A 25,087-nucleotide genomic window follows, 5' to 3' on the forward strand; every position below is an offset into this window, starting at 1 on the left:
ACTTTGTATTACTATTTTTTCATTAATTTTTTTAAAAGATTTGGTACAGCAATGTTTCTTTTATAGTTAATAAATCTAAGGATTTTGTTTTATATTACATTATTTCATATACAAAGTGGCTCTTTCTTCAATAAGATTTTAAACAGCATTTAAAAAGAAATGACATTTTTTTACGAATTTTATTGACCTTTTAAATGAAATATCAAATATTCCTTTAATACTAAAATTATAAATATTAGACCTGGTGGTAGGCTTGAAATAACAAATAAAACAAATTTCGCTTTCGGTCGTAGAAGTCGTATATATTTTTATATCCTCCACTGTGGGTTTGGCATTATGAAAGCCTTTAAGCCTTAACTTTTCAAGTGGCTATTTTGTAATTTCTTACTCACTCAAATAAACTGGGAATTTTTTGGGGTCTCTTCTTCAGCAGTTTTTTGTACGATTTTTTGTGCTTTGGATTTTTGGGTTTTGTTGCTACTGCAGCTGCTTGGTTTAGTTTCTTCGTTTTTCTTTCCGTTTTGTGTCTGTGTTTTGGTCTCAATTAGTTTGTGGGTTTCTCATTGTTTTTTTTTTTTTTTGCTGGTTTTGTTGCATTTGTTCATGACACGGTTTTCATGTGGCGCGTTTTCGTTTCCTATTTCTATGTTTTTGTTATTGTTTCGCCTATTCATGCTTTTATTTAATAAGTATTGCTTTGGGCTTTTTGCTGGTTTAATATAAAGTTATTGTGTCTCTTGGGTTTTCTTAGGCCGTTCGGATGTTAAAAAACCATAATTAAGTTGCTATGGGCAATTTTTGTAAGCTCATTCGTCATTCTTTTTGACTAATTTAAATGATATGTAATTTATTACATCAAATAGTTATAATAAATTTATAAAATGTATTAAGAATTTATTTGTTTTATTTTTTAATTATTTTTGCTTTTAAAATGTAGTCCATTTTTGATTAATATGGTATCAAATTATTATTAACTTAAATTTAGTTCTCGGATTTACTTTGGCGTTAATTTTTCTTTTTTTTTGTGAATGTAAATATTTTTTAGGCCTGGGTGGTCTTGTATTTTTGTTTCATGCTTTCAGGTTATTTGAAGTTTTAAAATTTTATTACACTCCAAAACTGATTTTAATGTTATATCGTCTGCAAATCTTTCTCGCTTCACCGTCCCAAAAAACAATTAGCGTTGCGTATACGTAATATTTTACGGCTAATTAACGTACGGCGAAAAACTTCGACTAAATCACTCATTAAGAAAGCCAAAATTTAACAACTCCACGAACCCAAATAAGGACGCAAGCCCTGCGATGGAGAGGCCATTAAAAGCAGAAACCCCAGCGATTGCATAAGATTCCGCCGAAAGGAGCATAAACACATGCATAAAATACCCACGATATGGTAAAACGTGGCCGGCAAAATAAACTTTCACTCCCCAAGAGTCCGGGGTCCGAACCCAAGTCCAAGTCCGATTCCTTAACTAACCCAAAACGGAACTGAAGGCGATGAAGCGAAAAAGGGGCCCATCACCAATTAAAATGCAACAGTCATGAGTCCCAAAAATAAATGCTGAAAATATAAAAAATCAAATAAAGAGAAGCCAGAAACATTCAATGTGGGGGAAAAACCCTAAAAACCCGAAGAGAAGAAAAGTGCATAAAATGCAGTTAAGGGGGAACTTTCAACGATGCACGTGAAAACGTGTCTCTGTCTCCCAACTTTTCTGTTTGCATAAAAAATGAAAAAGAGTTGAAACGAAAAAAACTGAAACACGTTTGCCACCTTCATGTAGGTTGGGGGGATTACAACATTTCAACGCTCAATTACCAAAGATGAAAGAAGACGCAACTTTGAGACTGAGACGCGGCTCTGTCTTCTCCCGCTTCCTCTTCCTCCCCCTCCTCTTACCTCACCATCGTTCCATTGCTCCACTAAAACAACTCCGATATGCTATATGTGTGTATGGTGATCTTACGAAATAACCAAACGCACTCAAAAGTTTACCCAAGAAAAAGTACAGAAACGGAAAACAAAAGACTAAGGCAACTTTTCATTTCCTTCCCCCCAAAATAAAAGAAAAAATGTTCGTGACCGTAGCCAACAAGTCTTTGGATCTCTGATCATATGGACAGCAGGTAATGACAAAATGCACACACACACGAATCCCAAAGGCACAACTCACTCACAATTGAGGTTGGTCAAATAGCAACGGTGTATTCAAATTTCTCAATCCTTTTATTTTCCTAAAAAAAAATTTGTTAAATTTATTTTTAATAAAAAAAATATATTTAATTCGGAAAAATAGGTAGTACATGTGCCAATGAACGAATGATTTCGTCAAATATTAAAGTTCACATAAAAGTATAATTATAATAATAAAACTGAGCATGTTGCTGATGAAAATTTTGCCGTAAAAATTAGGTAAGACTTAGTTTGCTTAAACAAAATTTAATTTGGAGTCCTTGAAATGCAACTCGGTCGGTCCCTAGAAAGTAGGCAAAGCTTTTCACTAACCAAGTTTTTGAAAGCATATCCTTAAGAGAGTAAAAGTAATAAAATATGTTCAGTTTTGCCACGCAAAATGATTTAAGGATAAGACAATACTTATCATCTGGATAGTATTTATAGCACTATAAAACTATTTTTAAAATGTTTTAAGAACAAATTAGTAATATTTTTCAAAAAGAAAAACTTTAAACAATATTAATATTACAACTATTTCGAAATTATTGCATTTAAAAGTTATATTTTAAATAGCCACTATTTGTCGAACCACCGCTGTAGGCCCTGCTTCACTCTCACTCTCGGTCCCGTTTGATTCATTCCAGGCAGCGCCAGCCAAACAGGTTTGGGTTTCGGTTGGGTTTTTGGCTGATAGCGAGCGAGAGATACGAGTATCCGAGTCTCCGAATATCCGAGTGTCTGAGTGTGCGAGAGGAGACCTACTTTTGCATCGGCATCAGCATCAGCTTCCACTTCGCTACTCCATTTAAATGGCTCCGTGTAACCGTTGCCCAAATATGTCCGTCTATATGTATGTGCATGTCTATACATACATACGTACATATTTATGCACCAAAAAAAGATCGGTTAACTCTTTTGGTTCTCGTTTTGTTTCGTTTGCGTTAACGTTTGCCTTTTTGACTTGTGCGCATGCGCAATGACTTTTTCGACAGTTGTTTGTCAATCGCTGGCTGACGGAGTTTCAGTCTCAAAATGCCTCACTGTACAGTGGACACAGGCGGCCAAAATGTCAAGTGCTGCATGGGTGAATTCAAAAGTTAAGAAGCTTGGAAACTGTAACTAGTGCCGAATTAGATATTATTCCAATTTTGAAAGAGAATATGCAACTTTATAGATTATTTTTAGAATTTCGACCCTTTTTTTTTTAGATAAAAAAAACTTATAGATTGAAGTATTTATTATATTTTTTGCTCGCACTTTCTTGAGTTTTAGCTTGACATTTCCAAATCAAACGCGACACTTTTGTGGGCATTTTGGCAGCACATTAAACTGGCCGAAAAATGTGCGCAAGCTCGCGCTTGACTGCCAAAACATAAGAAGACAAAACATTAAGCCAGCCCCCAACCAAAGCTCCCCAATCGCCGGCGTTTTGTCGCCTGCGCTGGTGGCACAAATGTTAATGTCGTGTGGTGGAAAAAAGCACGGCAAATTTTTCAACTGTTTTAACTGTATTCTGTTTTGTTATTTTGGGTTTTTTTTGGCCTTTGGATATTTTTTGTATTTTCTTGCGATGACTGGACACCGACTGACTGACTGACTGACGATTGACTGACGGAATGGCATGACTGAGGGATTGACCGACTGACGGCGAACTGCCTTCGTTTAATTTCATAATAAAACATTAAACGTATAAAATTTACTTGGAACGTGCACTGTATACAAATAGTCACCAAAATTTTCAACAATTGTTGTTGTTTTTATTTTGGTCACTGAATCAGATTTGGAATCCGATTCGGATTGAGGTTTGCTGGTCATTTTGTCAGCCGTCGAAGGTTTTCTTTATTTTTTTTTTTTTTTTTTTTCCTGTTGTGTGCGGGTTTTGTTTTTACGCAATATGCAGTTAATTTTCATAGCTTAATTCTGAACAATTTGAGGAAAACAAACGGTGGGATTCGGGGCTGGACATTTTAATTTATGTGACGATTGCCAAATGTTTTCAGTTTTTTCGGCGACTCTGGGGTACGGAGTTCGAGATTTGTGTGTTGATTTTCTGGAAACATTTGTTATTTCTGCCGTATCTGTGGCTATTTGTATGCCACTGACCATTATTTAGCGCTGTGTCACTTTTGGATTGTGTGGCACTAAGCATTATGGGGGGAATTATGTGGCAAGTACGAATTATTTGGTGGCAAGTTGAAATACCTTTTCAAATTATATGTACGCTTATTTCACTTTTATGTCAATGGCCAGAAATTTGTATCTGTTTAAATATGTTAACTAAATTCACACACTTATACAACCAACTATAGCTATAAAACATTCTACACTCTATAATGATTTAAGAAATCAGTATCATAAACATAAACTGGGAAATTTAGTTTATTAAAGAAAAAAAGATCGTAAAAGTAAATAAATGGTGTCGATAATAACTTTACAACAAAACTTTATGACTGATGCATTATTTAAATATTTAAATTAATTGCAACAATTTCTAGAAGTTAAACAAGATCGATTGATTTTTTAATATATTTTTTTTAATTCCACATAGGAAAGCAAGCCCTCAATTAAACGCACATTCCCAGACATTTTGCCATCCGCGATCGTTAGTCGACAACCGCGCAGGTCCCCACCCCCTCCCCCTTTTAACCCCACCGCAGACGCAACCTCCAACCTTTTCAATTGCATCGCAAGACGTATGTTTGTATGTATGTATGTGTAAAAAAAAAAGAAGGAAAAACGCTGCCAGCCGCCCGCAAACAAATTTCAAATGAGGCAGGTCACTTATTTTATTTCGTCGACGCACCGGGGGGAATGAGAAAAAAGAAAGAAAAACGAGTCGAAAAAGCAACGTCGCTCCGCGCGGCACCTCTTCTGCCCCCTTACCAACCACCTATCTTATGCCATCTTCTTCTTGCCTTCTTTGCGTTGTCGTCATCGCAAGCAAAACAAAACCACCAACACACACACCGACACACACTGGAGCTAAATTTAGAAAACACAAAATTTGTTCATACAAAAATTGAAAAAAAAAAGATTAAAAAAAAAACCGAAAAGAGAGAAACAAAAAACTCGTCTTAACCTGAAACGAAACCTTGTAACATTTTTCCCCAATGCTTAATTGACAAGCCGGCTACGAAGAGGGGCGCTGGGGGGTTAAGTGGCGCTGGGAGAGGCTCTCTCTGACACGCTCTCTCTCACAGATCACTTTTGCTTTCAATATGAAATAATCGACTGCGACGACGGCAGCGCAGCCGACGGCAACTGCGGCAGCACGAACAAGTTTCGCCCACAAGCGGCCGCTCTCGCTCTCTCGGCTTTTGGGGCCTGAATAATGTAATAAGTGAAAGTGTGTTGCTGTGTGTGTTTTTGTGTATGCGCGCGGGTGTGTGTGTGTGTATGGCGACGCCGCTGCCGCAGTTGACCTACTTTTTTGTTGTACAGATTCAGGTCTATGTTAGAGAGATTAATTTCGATTTCGTTTTCGTTTCAGGCCTACTACAGCACCACTACCCCCCTCCCAAACAACGCCTCCTTTTCCATGAGCTAGAGCGAGATGCCTGCGGCTGGGGGTTGCCTGTATGCTCTTGCACTCTCTCTTTCACTCCTCAACTCTCTGCGTGCTGTAATGGAAAACTGTTGCCATGTTGGTGTAGGTTGTTGTTGTTGAAACATAAAATAACAACAAATACCTTAGGATAGGTTCCAAACTCTATTTTTATTGTACACGCATACGTATGGATGTATGTATGTATGTTTTATGTATTTATGTGGGGGTCTGTTTCTTGTGTGCTTCGTGTGTTTCGCTTTCTGTGGCTGGTTTCCATGTTAATGGGTCAATGGGAAATTTTGTGGGGCGTGTGTTGGGATCTCAAAAGAGCGGAAATCGGGCCTATACGTAAGCATGTGCGTGAGTGTGGGCTTGGTACAGTGAACACTCCTCACAATAGATTCAATTGCTTTCAGACCCATATTGCAAAAGCTTATTGCTAATTGCGGAGTGAGACAGAAGCATTTTAAACATCTTAACTAAACGAGGCTTGTTATATATAAAGCTTTGGATTGAAATTATACCTTCCAACCTAACAATTTCTACTTTTACCTGCATTTGAATCACAGTTGCCAGGCGGTAAAAGTATGTGGCCATAAATAACCGACTTAGGCAAACAACTGTTTGCGTTTTCTGTTCGGTTTTCTTCGTTTCGTCTTTCCCAATAAAAAAAAGAACGCTAATTGGTCGAGTTAGAGGCAAAGGTTTGGCAACACACTCCCATGTGGGTTATGCCAACTCTCCAGCAACTTTACGCCGGATTAAGCCTACCCCACGGCAAGTGAAAAGCCCACGGAAATAAATCTCGCGCCACCCACATTCCGATTACACCATTACAATCGTCTCCATTTCGCTTTTCTTATCGGACGCTGCCCAAATACAAAAGATAAAGAGCGAAAGAAATGCGGTTGATTGACGAATAAACCCAATTAAAGGCGCGAATCTCAATTAAACTGAATATAAAGAAGTCAGTATTAAAAAGTAAACAATAAATAATAGCGCAAGTAATGTGTTGTCCACAAAGCAAAATTAAGTACAAATAAAATGCGAGAAGAAGAAACGATGACAGTGTGAAATGAGCAAACACAAAGGGGGTTGGGTGGGCGATGGGTGGAGAAAGGGGTGGGGGAGGGGGAGTGGCACAATGAAAAGAGCAAACATGGCAACAACGGCGATTACAACAAAATGCCAGCAACAATAGCAACAACAACAATCGAGAGCAGCAACAATAAGGGAAAAAGAGGCAACAACAACAGCAAACGTTTTCTCTGCTGACGTCGCGTTAACGCTGCACAAAATATTATTCAAAAAACCTTGACACACTTTTCATATGCCGCACACACAAGCACACACGCGGCGCACAGATGCAAAGCACACTCTCACACAGATACAGATACAGATTCGCCCAGGGACGGTTTCGACCGCAATTCGCCGCTGCCTCCGCCGCTGCCAGCGCCTCTGCCACGGCCTCTGCCAGCGTCGCCGTCGCAGCGAGCCGCTCGAGGAGGAGGTCAGCTTAATGTAGATTTGTATAATAGTGTATTTCTATATATAAATGTGTCCGTGTACACTAAGAAAAAGAAGGTATACCTTACAAAAAAATCGATTTGAAAGGCAAAGCGCTTCTTGAACATAATTAAGTTCTTAAGATATGAAGTTTATTATCTAGTGTTCTTTTTAGTTAATTTAACTAAAAATAAGAACATAACTTAGATACATTTTAAGATTATACTCATTAGCAGTAAAATACGAATTTTTCTCCATCTTTCTAATGAGCAATAGAAACGTATAAATTTACAACAGGCAGAGGATTTACCATCCAAAAAGTTTACATATATATTAATATTATTAAAAAAGAAAAAAAAAACATTTTTAAACAAGTCCTGATTGCTATTTATTTTCAGTGTGCTTTAGAAAACTCGTAATACCCAACATTTAGTCAAAGTGCACTTTTTCAATGCGCAATAAATTACGCATACCACCCGTATACCCTCCCCTACCTCCTTTCCAACACTATTTCACTCTTTTTCACGCAACCTGTTCAAACCTTTTGGCGAAAACTTAATAAATTAACGCGTATAAATTATACAATATTTAATATTTAATTTGCCTCTACTATTTTGCGTTGTTAATTTCATTAGCCATTATTATATTTGTTATAGCACATTTGTAATGAGGTCAGCTGAGTGTTGCTTCTTTTTTTTTTTTTCTGTAGATCGGCGACGGCGACGCCGACTTCGCAGTCCGCTGCCCGCCGGTCTATCTTGTCTGTCATGTGGAATATCATCACCAATCGAAAGGTGCCGCTGGAACAGGTGTGGCTCAATGAGGCTTTTGATTGCCATGCTTTGCTCAGTTATTTATTTATACTAATCAATCACTTTGTTGGGTTAATATGGAAAGAATTTTTTGTGCTTTTGGAATTGGGTTAAACTGGAATTTATTATTAATATGCGATTTTGAATCATCATCATTCTGAGATCATTCGTTTTATTATGATGTTGCTAAACACATATTTATGGTACATTATTTTAATAAGATATTCAAAATAAAATTAGCGTATTATTATTATTATTATTTATTATATTGTTAAATTAATAAAATGATCCAGTGTTTCAAAAAAGTTTCATTTTCAATAGGTCAAAAACTGAAATCAAAGTAAAACGCGACCACTGGTCGTATACGCGATTTTTCCTAAAGAACTTAATTAACTCTTATATATATGTATATACTTAAAATATGTTATATATGATAAAAAATAATATTTTCAGCCAACTTTAACACATTACTAAATGGTTTTACGAATCCTTTTCACTTTCCCAACACCATTTTACTTTCCCTTTTTAGGATGACTCCTCTCCGCTTTCCGTTTCGCTGTTCCATGGAATGCCCCTTATTTTATTCATGTCTCAGTTGGCCGGATGACCACGTGCTAATAGCTGACTAATCCCCGCCTGGAATTTCAATTGCAACAAGCTGAACGGAAAAATCGTTGTAAATATTGCATTTATATGTCGTCTGTTGTTGATTTGCTCGATTTTATGGTACCGATTGGGTTCTTCTTCTTCGTCGTCGTCTTTTTGTGCAAAAAGAAAAATATACAATAACAGAAAAAGAAACACACACAGCGCGACTGCAATTCATTTAAAACGTTCGCCCCCTCTGCCGACGCCCCTGCCCCCTGCCCCTCTGCCGGCGTTGCAGTTGACGAAGCTCGAAACTGGGTCACGAGGCCACAAAAACAATTGCAGGCGGCAAAAAAGGGGGGTTTTCGGCGAGGGGGCTGCTTGGCGTCGGGTGTTTTTTCTGCTTAAAATGCAATGCGCGTTTTTTACGCGGGGTGGTGAGGGGGTGTGTTGCTGCTGGCGGGGGTCTGTGGCCCCAAAGCGAGGGTGTGCTAGCGTGTAGACGCTCTTTCAGTGGGTTGGGGTGGACTAGCTTTTGGTCCTTCAAGCCTCCGCCCGATGCGTAGAAACAAATAAGTTGCATTCGCCTGCAAGTGAAAGGAGCGGTAGGTAGGTTCGCTTGCCGGGAGCGCCCACTGGGGGGTGAGACGTAAAAGGACAGGGGGGGCGTGGCTGCTGTGGAACAGGACTCGTTGGTAGTTCGCAATTTGGGTCACCCAAAAGAAAGTCGACTAAATGAAAAAAAATACCATTTTAGACATGCATTTTTGCGGCAGAAACTCGCTAGTCTCGTGCACTAATTAAGTTGAGTAGTTCTAAAATTTAAAAAAATGGGGTTTTAAAAACTAGAAACAGCTTGCGAATATTGAGTGAAATGCATAATTTGTACAACAAAATATATAACTTAATCGTTGGAACTTGTATATTTTTATTTTTTTTTTATTTATATCAGAATATACAGAGTATCCAAAAACTAATAAGTGCCTAAGATTTTATATAGAAACTTTTCGAAATATTTAAATATGCAAATATATGGCATACATACATACATATGTACATAGTTATTTATGGTCATTCCAACCAACCCGCTTATTATAACTCAAAAATCAATCAATACGCAGAGAGAAGCAGAGAAGTCGAGTTCCTCGACTACCAGATACCCATTTTACAGCTAGTAAAATGTGAATTTTTCCATTTTTCATACGGGCGGCCATTCAATACTTTCCTATAATTTCAATACTTTCTTTCTTTCAACGAAACTAATATACCCTTTTACGCTACGAGTAGAGGGTATAATAAGAAAAGCGAATAAATAAAAAACTTGTTACAAAAAAACTAAACATGATGGGCTATGTAGAGGCGTCGTCTTTTATCTTTGTATCAAACATTTGTCTTTATTTTATTTATGCCTTTTTTGACACTGCTTACTCAAGATGGCTTTTTATTTATTAAAAATGCTTATAAATGGCATGTACATTATTTATATGTACGTTTTATGTTAATTGTTTGACAGCGGCAAAAAGGAAAATCTGCCCAATTAGGCAGACATGAGTTTTGTTTTTTCCCTGATTATTGTTGTTGAATTTGGACTGCAGCCACCTTGAGCCTTGGGCAACAATAATTAAACAAGCCAACAATTTTTGCGATTTTAATTCACATTTGAATAGCGCGGTGTGTGTGCGTGTGTGTGTGTGCGTCTCTGATTCGCTTTTTCTTTATTGCTGCGGTTTTCATAAACTTTGTTGCTGTTTCTCTGCGGTTTTTGGGTTTTTGGCACACCAAAATCGTTGAGATTCCAATGCTGAGCAAGCCGAAAACAGATTTATGAATCGCAAAAATGCCAATTTGAATACTAAAAAAGTGCACATTTATCAACGATTCATAATAGTCTATGAGCAGCTACTTTACTTTTAAAATTACAAACATTTGTGAGGCAAATTTCGGGTACTTCACTAAAAATTTGTTAATCGATATAATTATATTATTTTACTGAATGTAAAATACAACTGAAAATGTGACTTAAGAATTATACATTTTTTCAAAATGCCTGTAAAAAACGGTAGTTTTTTTATGGTGGGAAGTACATTACATCTGCTCAGTTATGAAAAATCTATGTTTATAGTTTTTATGAATGTTTAACCACACCATAAAAATCGACGGCGGCTTTTACATAAAATTGTAAATGTGAACAGCCATTTCCCATAATATTTTCGGATTCCAGAACAGTAAAATTCGTTTCATCTCGCCAATCCAAATAGAAAACAAATAAATATTTACTTAAAATTCCCAAAATGCCAAAACACCAGCGGCAAAACTGCGGTGATTAAAATGCCAAAACTATTTCTAATGGTGTTTGGAAAAGGAGCAGAGACACGTTTTTGGCCAAGCAAAATAAAGCAGCAGCAGAAAAAAAATAAAATAAAATTCAAAAAGACGAGGAAAATCGTCTGAAGAAACTTGGAAATATATGAAATAAAATTCGCTTCGTCTGGCGGCTGTCAAAAAAGTCGACGTCGCCGCTGACGTCGCAGCAGCGCTGCCTCGTTGTTAGATATGGTGACCCACTAACCTACTTTTTCTGAAAACGTTGAAGCTTTTTACGTATAAACTCACACACTCGCAGTCGCACGAATGTATATTTTTTCTTAGTGCTTCATTTTTTTTTCATTTTGATTAATATTATATAAACAAAGTGGAAATATTCAACAACGCAATCGACACAGAAACAAAAAATAAAGCAGAAATAATGAAAATGAAAATGGACGGAGACACGGATGTGTGCGTGAGTAAAGAGCGAAGAGAGCTTTTTATAAACGCAAAAATAAAAACCCGAAAAACCAAAACCACAAACGAGAGATTCCCCACAAAAACAAAAAACGCCTCATAAAAAAAAAGCATACGCAATAACATTTCCCGCCTCACACGCACCGAAGCTTCCACCAATCCCCCCTCACACAACCCCTTATTCAACCCACTGTATCCACCCGAAAAAAAGACGAAAACTATTCAGTATTGAACCTAACCCAACAAAAAACGCTGAAAACGCCACAAAAACGAAACCAAAAAAAAAGCTCACGCACATTGTATTTTGCTTTCAGACTCCCCACTCACTTCCTCTCTCTCACACTCCTATTGTTCCCGTCTCTTTCTCAGGCTTCTGTTGATATTTTTGGCAGCTTTTTCCAATGCGTAAAGGGCGAGCACAGACAAAAACTACAAAAATAAATGCTTAAAAGGCCGAGACATTAATTACCCTAGTGTTTTTTAAATTAAAGGTAGATGATTGGTTTTTTTTTATGTTTAGATGTCGACTTTCAGCGTATGTGCATTAATAATCGATATTATATCATATTACACTTTAAATGTTCGTAATATCTTATATACTATTTTACAATAAAAACGTTTCCAGTATGATTAGTTTTTGTGAGCAAAGATGTGTACTAAGCTCGCACACATTTTAAAATATTTAATCAGTGTTACCTAAAGTTAAATACCCACATGAAGAGTATACCCAAAAAAACAAAAACAGAAACAATGAACAGTGTGAAGCATTCACGATCGTTTGCGCAATTTTGCTCATTCATCGCACGCACTTTCGTTTTTTTTCGGGTTTTTGGTTTGCTTTGTGTTTTGAAATACATTTTGGTTAAAATTCGTTGTTGCTGTCGACCGACTACGTTTTTCCAATCAATTTCATCAATTTACGTTAAGTTTTTACTTCGGTTTCGTTTTTTTTTTTTTGTCAGGGAAAGTCCCATTGTTTCCAACGCCATATGGTTGAATTTGGCATGGATCTGAATACGAAATGTACTGTGTGTGTGACCCATTTTCGAGGGGGTTTTCAAGGGTTTCATCAATCAGCTATAAGTTTTTGATAGGTTCAGTTACGCCATTTGTTCTGATTAAATTATTATTAATTAGTGATAATATTATTTTAGCCATAAATATTTAAAAGGCTTTCAAATGTTCGTATTTTTTAGGAATTTCATAGAGATCCTGGTACATAACGGTAAATAAACGCTAGTTCAGTAGGTTTTTTAATCCTTACTCACTCACAAAATCCTTTAAAAAAATATCCTTATAAGTTCGATTCTGATTCTTTCCATACTTTTATTCTGCAACTATTTGATTGGCATTTTATCCTTTTATCCCATTCTGTGCTTATTCATTAGTAGTCCTATATCTCGTTTAGTTAAATCCCTGGTAGTACTTTCTCTACGATTTCCTCCTAGGGATATAGAAACATATGTACCCCTATGCACCACCCACTGAGAACCCATTTCACCAGCCATCAGTCACACGCAGCTGTAGCCATGTACTAGATTGTACATACTTCCTTCCATATATATATGTATGGTATATACATATATATGGTTCAGATAGAGAGAGAAAGATAGAGGCGAGTGAGCGAGAGGGGTAGAGAGGTAGAGAGAGAGAGCACTCGGCTTGAACCGATGACGGCGACGACTCTTGGTTGGTTTGGTAATCAAATCTAGGTGACCCAAATTGCATTGACCCAGTTTCAAAGGGGGCGGGGACGGGGTTCGGATTTGCCACCCAAAACCAAATAAGAATGCACAACTGCACCGAAATGTGTCCTTTGAGATCGAGCATTGATGCAACACCAACTAAAATTAAAGCCACTAAAACACTTTGTGAGTCTCTTCTTAAGCCGAAATGTACAAATGTAGCTGGCTGTAGATAATTTTTCATTTGTTGGATTTTCTTTTCTTCTCTTGCGATCGTTTCATATAAAACCTTTACTTAATAAGCAAGTCATAAAACCAACAGCCGTTGAAATGTTTCTTTATTATTTTCGTGGCTTGTGCATTGCAATGTTAATTCAAGTGAAGGACAAACAATATGCAAGTTGACAATGGAGTGGAATGACGAATGACAATGCGATGGTGTCAACAGCTGGGTTAAAGTTAAACGGTGTCAAAACTAATTAATTTGTTTGCCAAGCGAAGGATTTTGCAACTGACGGATTGGCTTGCAAATAATGCAAGAATTTTTACCAACTTATGCATTTTGGACCTTGATGGTACTTTAATATGCCTTAATCACTTGTTCGACCTTTCAAATTATTTATTTATTTAATAATAAGATAATAATGAATTATATAGATTTTATAAAAAAACATATTTGTGTATGACATCAACAATTTCCTATAATTTCCACCCATTTATTTAATCCCATTTCGCAACAGTCAACTTAAAAGTGGCAAAATCACGAGGAAAAATATTTGTACAAAATATGTATAAATCGATTTCGAAATCAAACGCACCAGAAGCAAAATAAAAAATAAAAACTACGCAATTTTTAAGTTGTTAGTGTGTGCGATGTGAAGACAATAAAAACTCATATACACGCGCACAGATAGGCCGAAAGATTATGTAAGTTCACGTGAAAAGCAACAACACGAGATACAGAGAAATAGTACTCAAATAATAATATACAAAATTTAGAAGAGGGCTGGAAGAGGGGGGCAGGAGCTCGAAAAACAGTTTCAATGTCTGTTTTATGTTGTGTTTTTCACAGTTTTCTGTTTGCCTAGCTGCAATTATTTTTACAATGTTATGTGGCTGCCATGATCTAAATTTCCCAACTAATTATTGCGACAAACTTACAGAGGCATACGATATGCAAAATGCGTAAAAGTAATTTTGGATTTCATTTTAATAGACATTAAATACTACAAGCAAATCCCAAATAAAAACTTCTAAACTAGTTACTATCTTCAAATTATTTTAATTTAATTAAATATTATACATTATTTAAAATTTGGTATTAAATTTTTGTTTTTTAATTCCTATTTCGTTTATTCCTGTTTAATTAAATGCCACTATTTATTTGAGCGTCACTATAATCGCTCGTATCACCATTTTTTGTCCAAATCTAAATACGCTCGCCATCTCGCTCTGGCCAACGGTCACATTTTCGGTCGTGTGTGCGCAGGAGCGAGACAAAAACTTGGCCAAGTGCAGTAGGCCATGCAAATAGTCAAAGTGGGTCAAAAAGTGGCTATCAAAAGCTATATCAACATCAACTATGGCCGCCATTCGAACCGAAAGCTCCGTCTTTGCCTCGTTCCCTCTTCGTGTTTTTCTTCGTATGAGCCGATAAGCCGAACACGAATTGTAAGCAAATTATAAAAATAAATAAAGCCGAAACGCACCCCCTCCCTCCCTTCCGCACACACTTCGTCACTACACTACACACTACCTCCCATTACCAAAAAATATTTCTTGTTTATTTAAATATGAGAAGAGTGACAACACGAACAGCAACAACAACTAGCATAAGAAATGTGGTTACATCATAGCGACATATGGCAGAGGTGTAAATTATTTCATTATTTGCTGTAACAATTTTATTTTTATATTGGTTTAAAGGTCCCGGGGTTTGATTATGACATTTATTCGGGTAGTGCGACTAAACATGTTTCATGTTTATGGCCTTGCTGCCTGATTGTAGTTTTCTTCTCACGTGTTCACCCATTTTTGAAACATATTTGGTGGTGATAAGTATTAATTGGGGAAGAGGTTGTGAAAATAAGCTCATTAACAAATTATACACTTTGAAGTTAACATAAATTTAAAAATGAGACGATAGGTCAATCTAAGGTCAAAAAAAGCATTGAATTGCACAAACGAAAAGAATTTTATAACATACTTTGCATACTTATTCGTATAAACTTGATTTAATAACTTTTATTTTTGAGTAAAGTAATAATGAATGGATTTATAGATTTGACAAGCATTAAAATCTGTAAATCCATTCATTAATACTTTGATTTGATTGTTATTTTAAATTTTGGAAGTGTGCCCAGTCCTTTTATTGACCCACTACTATATTTTAAAAGAAAAATAACAACAATGGAGCAAATGTGTAGGGTTTCCAGGCCGAAGACAAACTCTTCAGTAATATGCCTTCCCATAGCAATTTCAGCATTAAAAAGCATTTTTACAACTACAGGAGAAGCATAAATAATCAGAATTACTGCATAAATAACTTCATTGCGTCTTTCGGTGAAAACAATAAAAAAAAAAGGGCCGAAGTAAGCAAAAATCAGCCAAGACCTGCCGCAACATTTTTGCAAAGCAACGCGAGCGAAAAGTACGTAAATAAATATGCAAATAAAAGTATATGTAAGCGAAAACAAGAAGAAAGGAAGTGTAAACAGAAAGTGCAATCGGCGAGCAAAATGTATTTTGAGTTAAATAAAATAAAAATGGAATGGAAATGTGACAACAGCGATAAGGTGGCAGTGATAAGAGCAAATTGCGGCGAGAGCTTATCTGTAAAAAGTGCGTTTGGTGTGCCATTTACCTAAACTGCAAGCGGTTGTTCTCGTTTCGCAGTTGCTGATTCTCTCTGCTTGTGTTTCTTTTGCCGCTTCTGCTGTTTACTTTATTTTATTTTATTTTTTCTTTTCGAATTTCGTATTTTTCCTCTTTTCCTCGTGTGAGCTTTATGGCGGAAAGCTCACATGAGTTCTATTTTGCTTTTTGTTTAGTTTGCATTGCCCTGCATGCTGCTGGCGAAAAGCTTTGCCACATTTTTTATGGCGCGTGGGTATTTTTTTATATTTTGTGTATCTGTTTCTGATTCGAAATCTGTATCTTTTCATCTGCCTCTTGTTTTAGAGGATCGTTTAGGTTCCCGTTTGTTTGGTCGCTTTTTTTTTGCAGTTGGCGCCAGCCACTCAACTATGCACACACACACACATACGTACAGCCAGAATGCACACACACATGTGCAAACTGCAAAAGCTCCGGTCGACCGGCAAAAGCTCCACAATTTGCCCTAGTATGCGGGTTCTTTATCTACGCCCATGTGCGAGTGTGTGTTTGTGTGTGTGCGGAGGAGTGCGATTGTGTGTTGCGAGACTGCCGCCTGCAGAGCAAATTTTAACATTTTTTTTTCAAGAATAAACTATTGCGCGTGTAGTTGTGACTGGAAGATTAAAAAAAAACCGTTCAGCTCAGACGATTTCTGAATGCGCTACGTGTGGGGTCGGTGAGAGGAAATGGATAAGGATGCAAGAGAAGAGAAAGACGGAAAAGAGACAAGAACTCACTCTAAAGAATAAGTAGTAACTGCCTACTGTATATTGATTTTGATCAATCCCTTATATTAACAGATAAATGTTACTGCATTGTATGGATTCATCGCTTCTAAATAAATAAATAAATCTTAAAAAAATTCCTTATATAAAAATATTTAAATTACTTTTCTTAAAGCGGAATATTACATTTTAATACCAGAAACCAGAAAGTTGGTTGTATTACAAATATTTCATTGCATATGTTGCTTATTTTCGTTACAAACAAATAAACTGGCTTTAAAGCTCTATACATTTTATTTCATTGAAAAATCAATTTACCCCATTTTAATTTCGTTTTTCCCATAATGAACAAACCGTTTCGTTCACCTTTTTAGATCTTCAAGAAAACGTTATTTTCCCAAATCATGATCAATTTGTTTGATCAATTAACCGCTACGATAGTTCTACAAACAATCCCATTTCGAATCTATCAATGCTACGAATTAAATTCAGGTTAAGTGTATTCTCTACCTTTTCGCCACATAATTATTAATTGATAACCTATCATTCGCGCTGACACATGACGTATACGTAACACAAAACGACGACATTACGTATACGCCGCGATAAGCAAAGATAAGAGCCGAGTTGTGCCAGTATCTGTATCTCTGCAATGCAATGCCCACTTTTGCCCGATATCAATGCTCGTGGTAAGTGTAACAGCGCAATTTCGAGAAGAGAGAAGCAATAGTATTAAAATGGTTACAGTGTCTATTAATATGGCACTAAATTACCCTTTGATGACAATAAAACAATCATACAAAACTCTCATAAAAAAGTATTGGATAAAAGGTGCAACTTATCTTAAAAATATTAAATAAATAAGGTTACATAAAAGTAGAACGACAAACCATTCATTTTTCAATTGTATTGATGAAGAATGCACTTATTAATGCCAATTATTAAGAAAAATGCATTACCATTCAAAAAAATAGTATATTTTTTGAGCAGTAGCAATAGTCAATTATAGATTAAATTAGCTTTTATTACATTAGATTAGCTTTTAACAACTGGGATTCGATAAGTAGCTGGAAAACATTAATGCAAATGTTATATATACATATATATTAATTAAAAGCAATTACCAAAATTCTGTACTTATAAATATTGTAATTTTCCTCTAAAGCTACGCTACATATTTTGCAACATGAAAACCATAAAAGCACATGTAGAGTAAAAAAAACTAAAATGTCATAAATTAAATTACAAATGTGCAACCCCGAAGAAAAATAACAATTAAATAAATAAATGCAAAGAAAATAGAATGCAACTAGGTCAGGGTGCAAGTGCGAGCGAGATGCACGGCCGGATGAGCGAGGGGGACGGCAAGAGATGATGAGAATCAGCTTGTGCAGCGCAGTAAGGAAAAATCAATGCGCATTCTCTGTTCGTTTTCTCTCCTCTCCCACTCACTCTCTCTCTCCTTCTCTCTCTCTCTTACCGACTGCATCTCTCGCTGCACAAATCCCACCCATTCCCCACCCATTTGGCATTGCAAAATTAGTGCAAAGCAGCGCTGCAGGCGTCGGCAGAATCGCAAACATCGAATGTGGCACAGGGTCAACTGGCGACCCATTAGCACACTTTTCCACGGGGCGTGGTGGGCGGTATTGCAGTGAAGGGGGAGTGGCAACAGCATGACTACATGCCGGGCTATAGGAGCCAGACGCCCCAGACATTGCGAGAGTGCGAGACTCACTCTCAATAACATTTGCCTTTTTTTCCGAGCTAAGGTTAACAACAATAAAATGGTCAAAGCGTCGCAGTAACAACAACAATAACAATAACAGCATTAAATAACAAGAGGAAAAACGCAACACACTTGCCACACTTGCATCATCAAAAAAAAAAACAAAAAAGGAAAATGTTGCACCAACAATGGAAGATAATTTTATGAGCGATTATTCAAGATTAGCCGCATGCATTTATGTATAAAAAAAGAATTTAGGCCCGCCAGGAAATTATGCAGTTACGAAAATCTATTCAAGTCATATTGTTTTTTAGGTTTGAATTAAATTTAGCCACTATTATTTTGCCAAAAGCATAATACATAACAAAGTATAATAGATAAATTAAATGTTACCAAAAAAAATACCGAATTTTATCAGTTTGGTATTAAAATACTAATGTTACTCAACTCAGTTATTTTGCTCAGTTGAAGTTTAGATACATTTGTAACTTATCAAAGTAAACTTGAAAACATATATGTGCAGTGCCCTTTTATAAATTGAAAACCCTGAAGGGTTCAACGATCCTATAAACTATGAAAACTAGAACCCTAATTACCAGTTCAACAAAACAAACAGAGGTTCCATTCAAAGAAAATCACTCCTGCGAAATGCTAACTAATAACCCAATTACTATGCACTTGGTTAAACAATTTGCAAACAAAACAAAGTGCCCACCCCCCTCGGAAACTCCCCCATTGACTGCCCGTTCTAATTGCTTGCATTATCATTATTATTGCTCAATTGTTACAATCGAATGCTTGGGCTTTGTTTTATTTCTGTTCTCTTAAGGGCACAAACGAAGCTAAACTTGATATTTTTCAATGTTCCATCCTTGAATGCATTTGCAAGATTTCTGTTTTCTGATCGCTTGACTAAGCCTTATTGTTCGGAGTGTTTAGTTTGGTTCAGTTCAGTTTAGTTTGGGTTCAATTACCAATTTGCGGTTTGGTTTGCCAATGGCGAATCGTGAGAAAGAATTAGAATTCAACGCGAGTGTGAATGACCAGTGTTGGAGGATAGAATGTGAGGGATTTTTCGATTTGCCTCACTTAATTGCTCACTAATTGCACGTAATACCATTTCAAAGACCAGACAATTGGCCATTAGGCCGTGTATATTTTAAAGGGAATTACCCAGAACAGTTTAAAACTCGATAATTAATTGGTGTTCGACTTAATCATTGAGTACAAATAGAAACAAAAAGAAAAATGTAGAAAAACCTCAAAGAATGGCTTGCCATGATCTTTTCTTATTAAGTTACAACAAATCAATAGTTTCCAATAAATTTAATAATACATTTTAAATTCCTAATTATATATAATGTACTTTTGTAACATTTCACGTTTGAACTGCTAAATTACTAGTTAAAAAAATTCGCTATAATTAAGTTAAAATTTTCCAATTTTAATCAGCTTTTGTGTGTTTTTATTATTGCAGCCTTAGCTTAAAGAGCATTTTAAATCACCACAGTGAAACCAGGTCAGTGTGTTTTTTAAATCTTTAAACTCTTCCCAATGCCAAACATTCGCCCATTTCCACCAAATCCATCTTCAAAGTCATGCCACAACAAAGCCGCAGCTTAAATCAGACGTGGCAGACATTATTTGCATATAGAACGACCTTGAGCGCCCAAGGATACTCCCGGTGGGAGGTGGGCGTGTCCTTGGGACTCATGCCCGCTAGAACGGCGACAGCCTTCGCATCCATCCAAAGGACCTTGAAATCCGCATGCAACGCTAGTAGCAGTGCACATACAACATATGTATATGCTATATGCAGCAGTCAATGTCGTGCCCCAATTTGTCGCCGCTTTTGCGTCTTTTTGCGCATTTTTCAAAATGCAACAAGCTGCTAGCTGACTTTGACCCATTTAAATCCTTTGAGGTGAGCATAGACGCACGCCAGCGACGCCGGTGCGGGTGGGGGTGGTGGTTGGGGGTTGGGGTGCGGTGTGCGGCGCGGCGCAATCTGTGTCAATGTCAGCCGGCGTTGCGGGCGGCGGCGGCGGCGTCGTCGGCAAATAAAACCAACTGAGGCAGAACCGCGCCACCGACAAACGCAGCCGCAACAACAGAAGCACACAGAAAAAATACATACCAAGTTAACAATTTTCCCTGTTAAATAATTTAGTAAGAAAAGTCGAAAGAAAATGGCCATCTTGGCAATTAATGTAAATTTGAAAAACTATTAAACCTAATTCATCAGATTCAAAAAGATAGAGTACAATCTTATTGTGCAACTGATTCATTATCTATCGCTAGCCTAAGATACATATATTTGGAATCGATTTTATAAGAGAACTTCCAAGTACTTAAATGCTTTCTGGTTGCTATAAATTAGCGTTAAAATATAGTTAAAGTTATAAAAATAATCCTACATTGTTTTCCTTGTTAATATTATGAATTAGATGTTTACGAACCTAAAAAACATATTATTACAAAACAAAACAAAATGCTACTGTTTCAAAATCATTCTAATTTTCCTCTTTACTATGTAAATATAATTCAAAAAAATTTCTCTCACTGTAGAGAGTGTGCAATGGAGAGCGAAAGAGAGGTTGCGAGCGCACGCGACTGCCTGCGCCGACTGCGACGCCGGCTGCGCTGCGGCTGATGCACACAGTGACCTTCAAATTTCTATGCAATTTCGCTTTTTGTTATTGTCTCGCATCCTTGGGCCCAATCTCCAATATTAGAAAACGCAAGCGAGCGCAAAAGCGATTCGTTTGCGCTTGACCCAAATTCTAATGCCCCGCCGGCGACCTTGCTCCATTTTGCCTCTCTTTCTAAGGATGAGACGCAAGCAGCTGGAGAATTTAAGCTGCACTTGGGGGGTTTCCCGCCCCAAGGTCGCCACGGCCAAGCGGGCGAATTGAGTGACGCTGGAAAGGAAAGGGGTGCACAAGATGCAAGCTGACATTGCCGAATGTCAATAAAGTTAATTTAAAAATTGAAAAGCCATATCATGCCACCAAGTGCCGAGTAAAAAAAAAAAAAACAAAAAATAAAAAATCTTACATATTTGTATGTCTGTAATGTTTGATCATTCATCATCGGCATTTGGCAGGGGGGTCTGTCTCTGTTTGCCCATTTAATTGCTATTCACGCATCGAGCGAATTTTTCTTCATTTGCATTTTACAGATACTCTTCAATAGATAGAGCTCAATATCTGGTATATTTAATATGGAACTTTACTTATTTATACTAAATCTAACTACTGAAAATTTTCAGCTGAATTAAAAGGTAACCACCATATGTTATCAACTACAAAGCTTATAACCAAACAATTATTCATATATTACATAATAAATGGTATGCTTAAACTTCAATTCGCATTTAATTAGGCCTTGCAAAGCAGCAAAGTAGTTTTAATGAAGAGCATTTCGATTTCGGCTTTTCCAAAATCATCACCCGAAAGTAGGTTAGTTGCATTTTTATAGACATTTCAAATGGATTTTTATGGCTGCATCCGACGCCAGGCCGCACAACCAACATGGAGCTAAGTGCGAGGCCAACTGAGCGGAGGAGGGAATTCAGGGAGGGGAAGGGGGGGCGTTGTACCGCCGAGAGTGCTCCGTGCATATTTAAACTTAGCATTGCACTTGGCACACTAAGATTTAAGACGACCGTCTGGCCGAGCAGCCAGTGGAAAAGCAACCGCCAGTAATGACAGGTTAGTGAAAACATCAAGGTCTGATTCAATTTAAATTGAATGTGTAAAATGTAATAAATGTCAGTTGCAATGCGTGTGAATATAATCGCATTTTAATTGGCCCGATTGGTAGCAAGTGCTCCAAAGTTGCGTCGCTTATACGCCCATTTGCTGAGCAACAAAAAAATGTTTGGTAATTAAATGCCTTTGTAACACTGTTGCTTCGTTTTATCATTATTATTACATAATATTTATTAAGTTTCATCATTTTGTAGATTGCATATTAAATATTGATTTATTTATGAATTTATCAATTTGTTCATAACTTTCATTATTGCTTGCTTTTGATTTATGATTATTTGAGCATTTTTTTGATAATAAACGCGGTTTTTGGTTAATTATGTATGTCATTAGTTTGTATTTTTCTTATTATTTTATGTATTATTTTGCACTTGCAGCTTCGTTTTCACTTTTGCAGCAACAACAGAATATTTGCCAAACAATTCGCCTTTCGAATTAAGATGACTTTGGGGAGATAAATAAATCATTTGACACAAAAAAGAGGACTTACCTCCGTTATCGTCGATTTCCAGACCGAACTCATCCTCGGACATGGACTCATCGTCGCTGCTGAGATTGGAGCCACTGTGGTTGCCGCTTTGCATGTGATGATGCTGCTGCTGCTGCTGCGGAGTGGTGCTGGCACTGCTAGTGTGGTTGCTGTTGGGAGACGCTGCTCTCGGGGCACAGGAACTGGCGGCCAGCTCTTCAATACTGTGCAATGAGCTCCTCGTCGGATTGGCAGTGTTGCTCATGGATGTTGTCGTTGTGGGCGTTGCAGTGCCCATTGTACTTGCACTCGATCCTGATCCCGATGCCGATCCCGTTCCAGAACCTTGCCCTGTGGTCGTAGTGGTGCTAATGTGGCTATCATCCTTGCCCACCTGCACCTCAAAGTCCAACAATTGGGCCGTTGTGGAGGACAGGAAGTTGCTGGTGGAAACGGAAGTCGACGAATTGACTTCAAGTGGTTTCAATTGATGATATTCGTTGTTGTTGGTGCCATTGTTTTGGGGATTCTTTTGCAACAGGGCGGGATCAATGCACTCGTTGGCGCTGCGATGGGTGGGAAATAGAATATTGGCAAACGATGGCATCGTCACAGATTCGATGATCACCGAATTGCCGTTCGATGGCCTCACTGTCTTAGCCTCCACGTCGTTGTTATTGTTATTGTTAGTGTTATTATTGTTGTTATTATTATTGTTGTTGGTAGTGGTAGTTGTTGCTGCTGTCGCAGTGCCCATTAGAGTCATATTGCTATTGCTGTGGGGATTTGGACTGGCCACAAAGAAACGATCGCACAAGCCGCTCAAGGAGATGCCTCCATCCAGTTGACTGCCATCGATCGTTTGCAATGAACTGAAGTTGTCGGCATTTGCCGATGTTGTTGCCGCCTCAACAGCTGCCGCTGCAGCTGCTGCAGGTCCTATTGCTGCAGTTGCATCCTTCTGTTGCAACTGCAAGTGTGAATAGAATGGCAGCATGGGCGAACTGCCCGCTGCCAGCATTTGATCCTTGTGATGATGGGGCATTAGGAGTTGCTGCTGCTGCTGCTGATGTGGATGTTGCTGCTGATGCTGATGTTGCAGGTGGTGATGATTGCTGGTAGCTTCTGTTGCATAGTTGTTGTTGCTGCTTTCCGCCAGCATAGGTACATTGAAGGTATCCATTTTATGAATAATATAATTTAACTTTTTTTGTACGTTTCGTTGTGATGTGTGGGATTTGTTTTGTTGATTCTTAATGGCAGGTAACGATAGTAGTTGTAAGTTTATAATTGCTTTAAAGACCTGAAAATGGTAATAAAGCAGATTATTAGTATTCAAAAAATAATTCTGAGCGTTTTTAAAGCCGTCTAAGATAAAAATCAATCCGTTCTAGTAATAAATATTAATTTTCAGGAAGTAGGACAAGGATTTTAAAGACCTAGGTTAATGCAAGGTCAGGTTGAAGGTCAGGTCGCAGAGAATGTGGGCCAAGGAAAGGCCTAATGGTATCTGAAGCAGGCCAAGGTCAACTCTTTGTGGGGAGAGAAAGCTTTCAAAGCTTTTTCTGTACCATTTCAATATCCACCCAATTTGTTATGGTATGTTTTCATTTTTGTTATTATTCTACTTTGTAATTATTGTTTAAGACATTTAAATTAATTGTTTAGAGCCTAAAATATGTAGCCTCTGTAGATCTTAGGAGTGCCGAAACAATTTTTATCAATATCAATGGAATTTCACCAATAAAACCATCTCTAAGAATAACATTTCAAAATAGACGTCGAATCGTTAATTTAAAAAGTAAAAAATTGTTTTTTTTAAATGCAAGTGTTTGACAGAATAATAAAAATTAATAAAAAAGAGTTTGCATTAAAGTTAATGCATTAAACCTCCTTAAACTAAATTATTTTTTTCGAGTAACTAAAATCCATTTAAAAATTAACACGCTAAATTGTTTATGCCACCATTTACAGTAATTTTCCAGTTCGCGAAACAGACAACTGGAAAGATTCCCCCATTTTTTAAGCCCTGTGTTACCCTTTTTAACGATACTTTAATTAACTTCACTCGACTTCAAGCTCTTTACTTTTCGTGGTTGAATCTCACCAACCCTCGTGTAATCCACGGAAAAAAAATTGAGCAAATGACATTAAATTCTTATTTAATATTTTAAAAGAAAAATATCTTATTGCAATACAAAATGTAAAAAAGAAAAAACGCATAAAAAACTTTAGCATTTTACAAAATATTTTTCAGTCAAATTAATTTTTGTAAAAAATATCAATGGGCCCAGTAAAATCAATTAAACCAACAAAAATGTGATTTTATTAAAAAAGTATCTTATAAGAATGGCTTTTAAATCAAGATCGTGTCAAAACTCTATTTCTTTCCGTGCTTCCACTTCCCCATTAAA

At 37.1% G+C, this 25,087-nt stretch overlaps 1 protein-coding gene across 1 annotated transcript in view; it reads right to left on the bottom strand.

The window, feature by feature from the left end:
- LOC117139186 (nuclear hormone receptor FTZ-F1) overlaps positions 1-25,087 on the bottom strand; it is a 40,927-nt gene that overhangs the window by 14,518 nt on the left and 1,322 nt on the right. The window contains exon 2 of the mRNA XM_033301353.1: positions 22,695-23,976. Within this exon, the coding sequence (XP_033157244.1) occupies positions 22,695-23,856 (1,162 nt within the window). The 5' untranslated portion in view covers positions 23,857-23,976. The remainder of the gene's footprint in view (positions 1-22,694; positions 23,977-25,087) is intronic.

Source organism: Drosophila mauritiana, chromosome 3L, assembly GCF_004382145.1.
Source record: "Drosophila mauritiana strain mau12 chromosome 3L, ASM438214v1, whole genome shotgun sequence".
In the NCBI taxonomy this organism is placed as follows: domain Eukaryota; kingdom Metazoa; phylum Arthropoda; class Insecta; order Diptera; family Drosophilidae; genus Drosophila; species Drosophila mauritiana.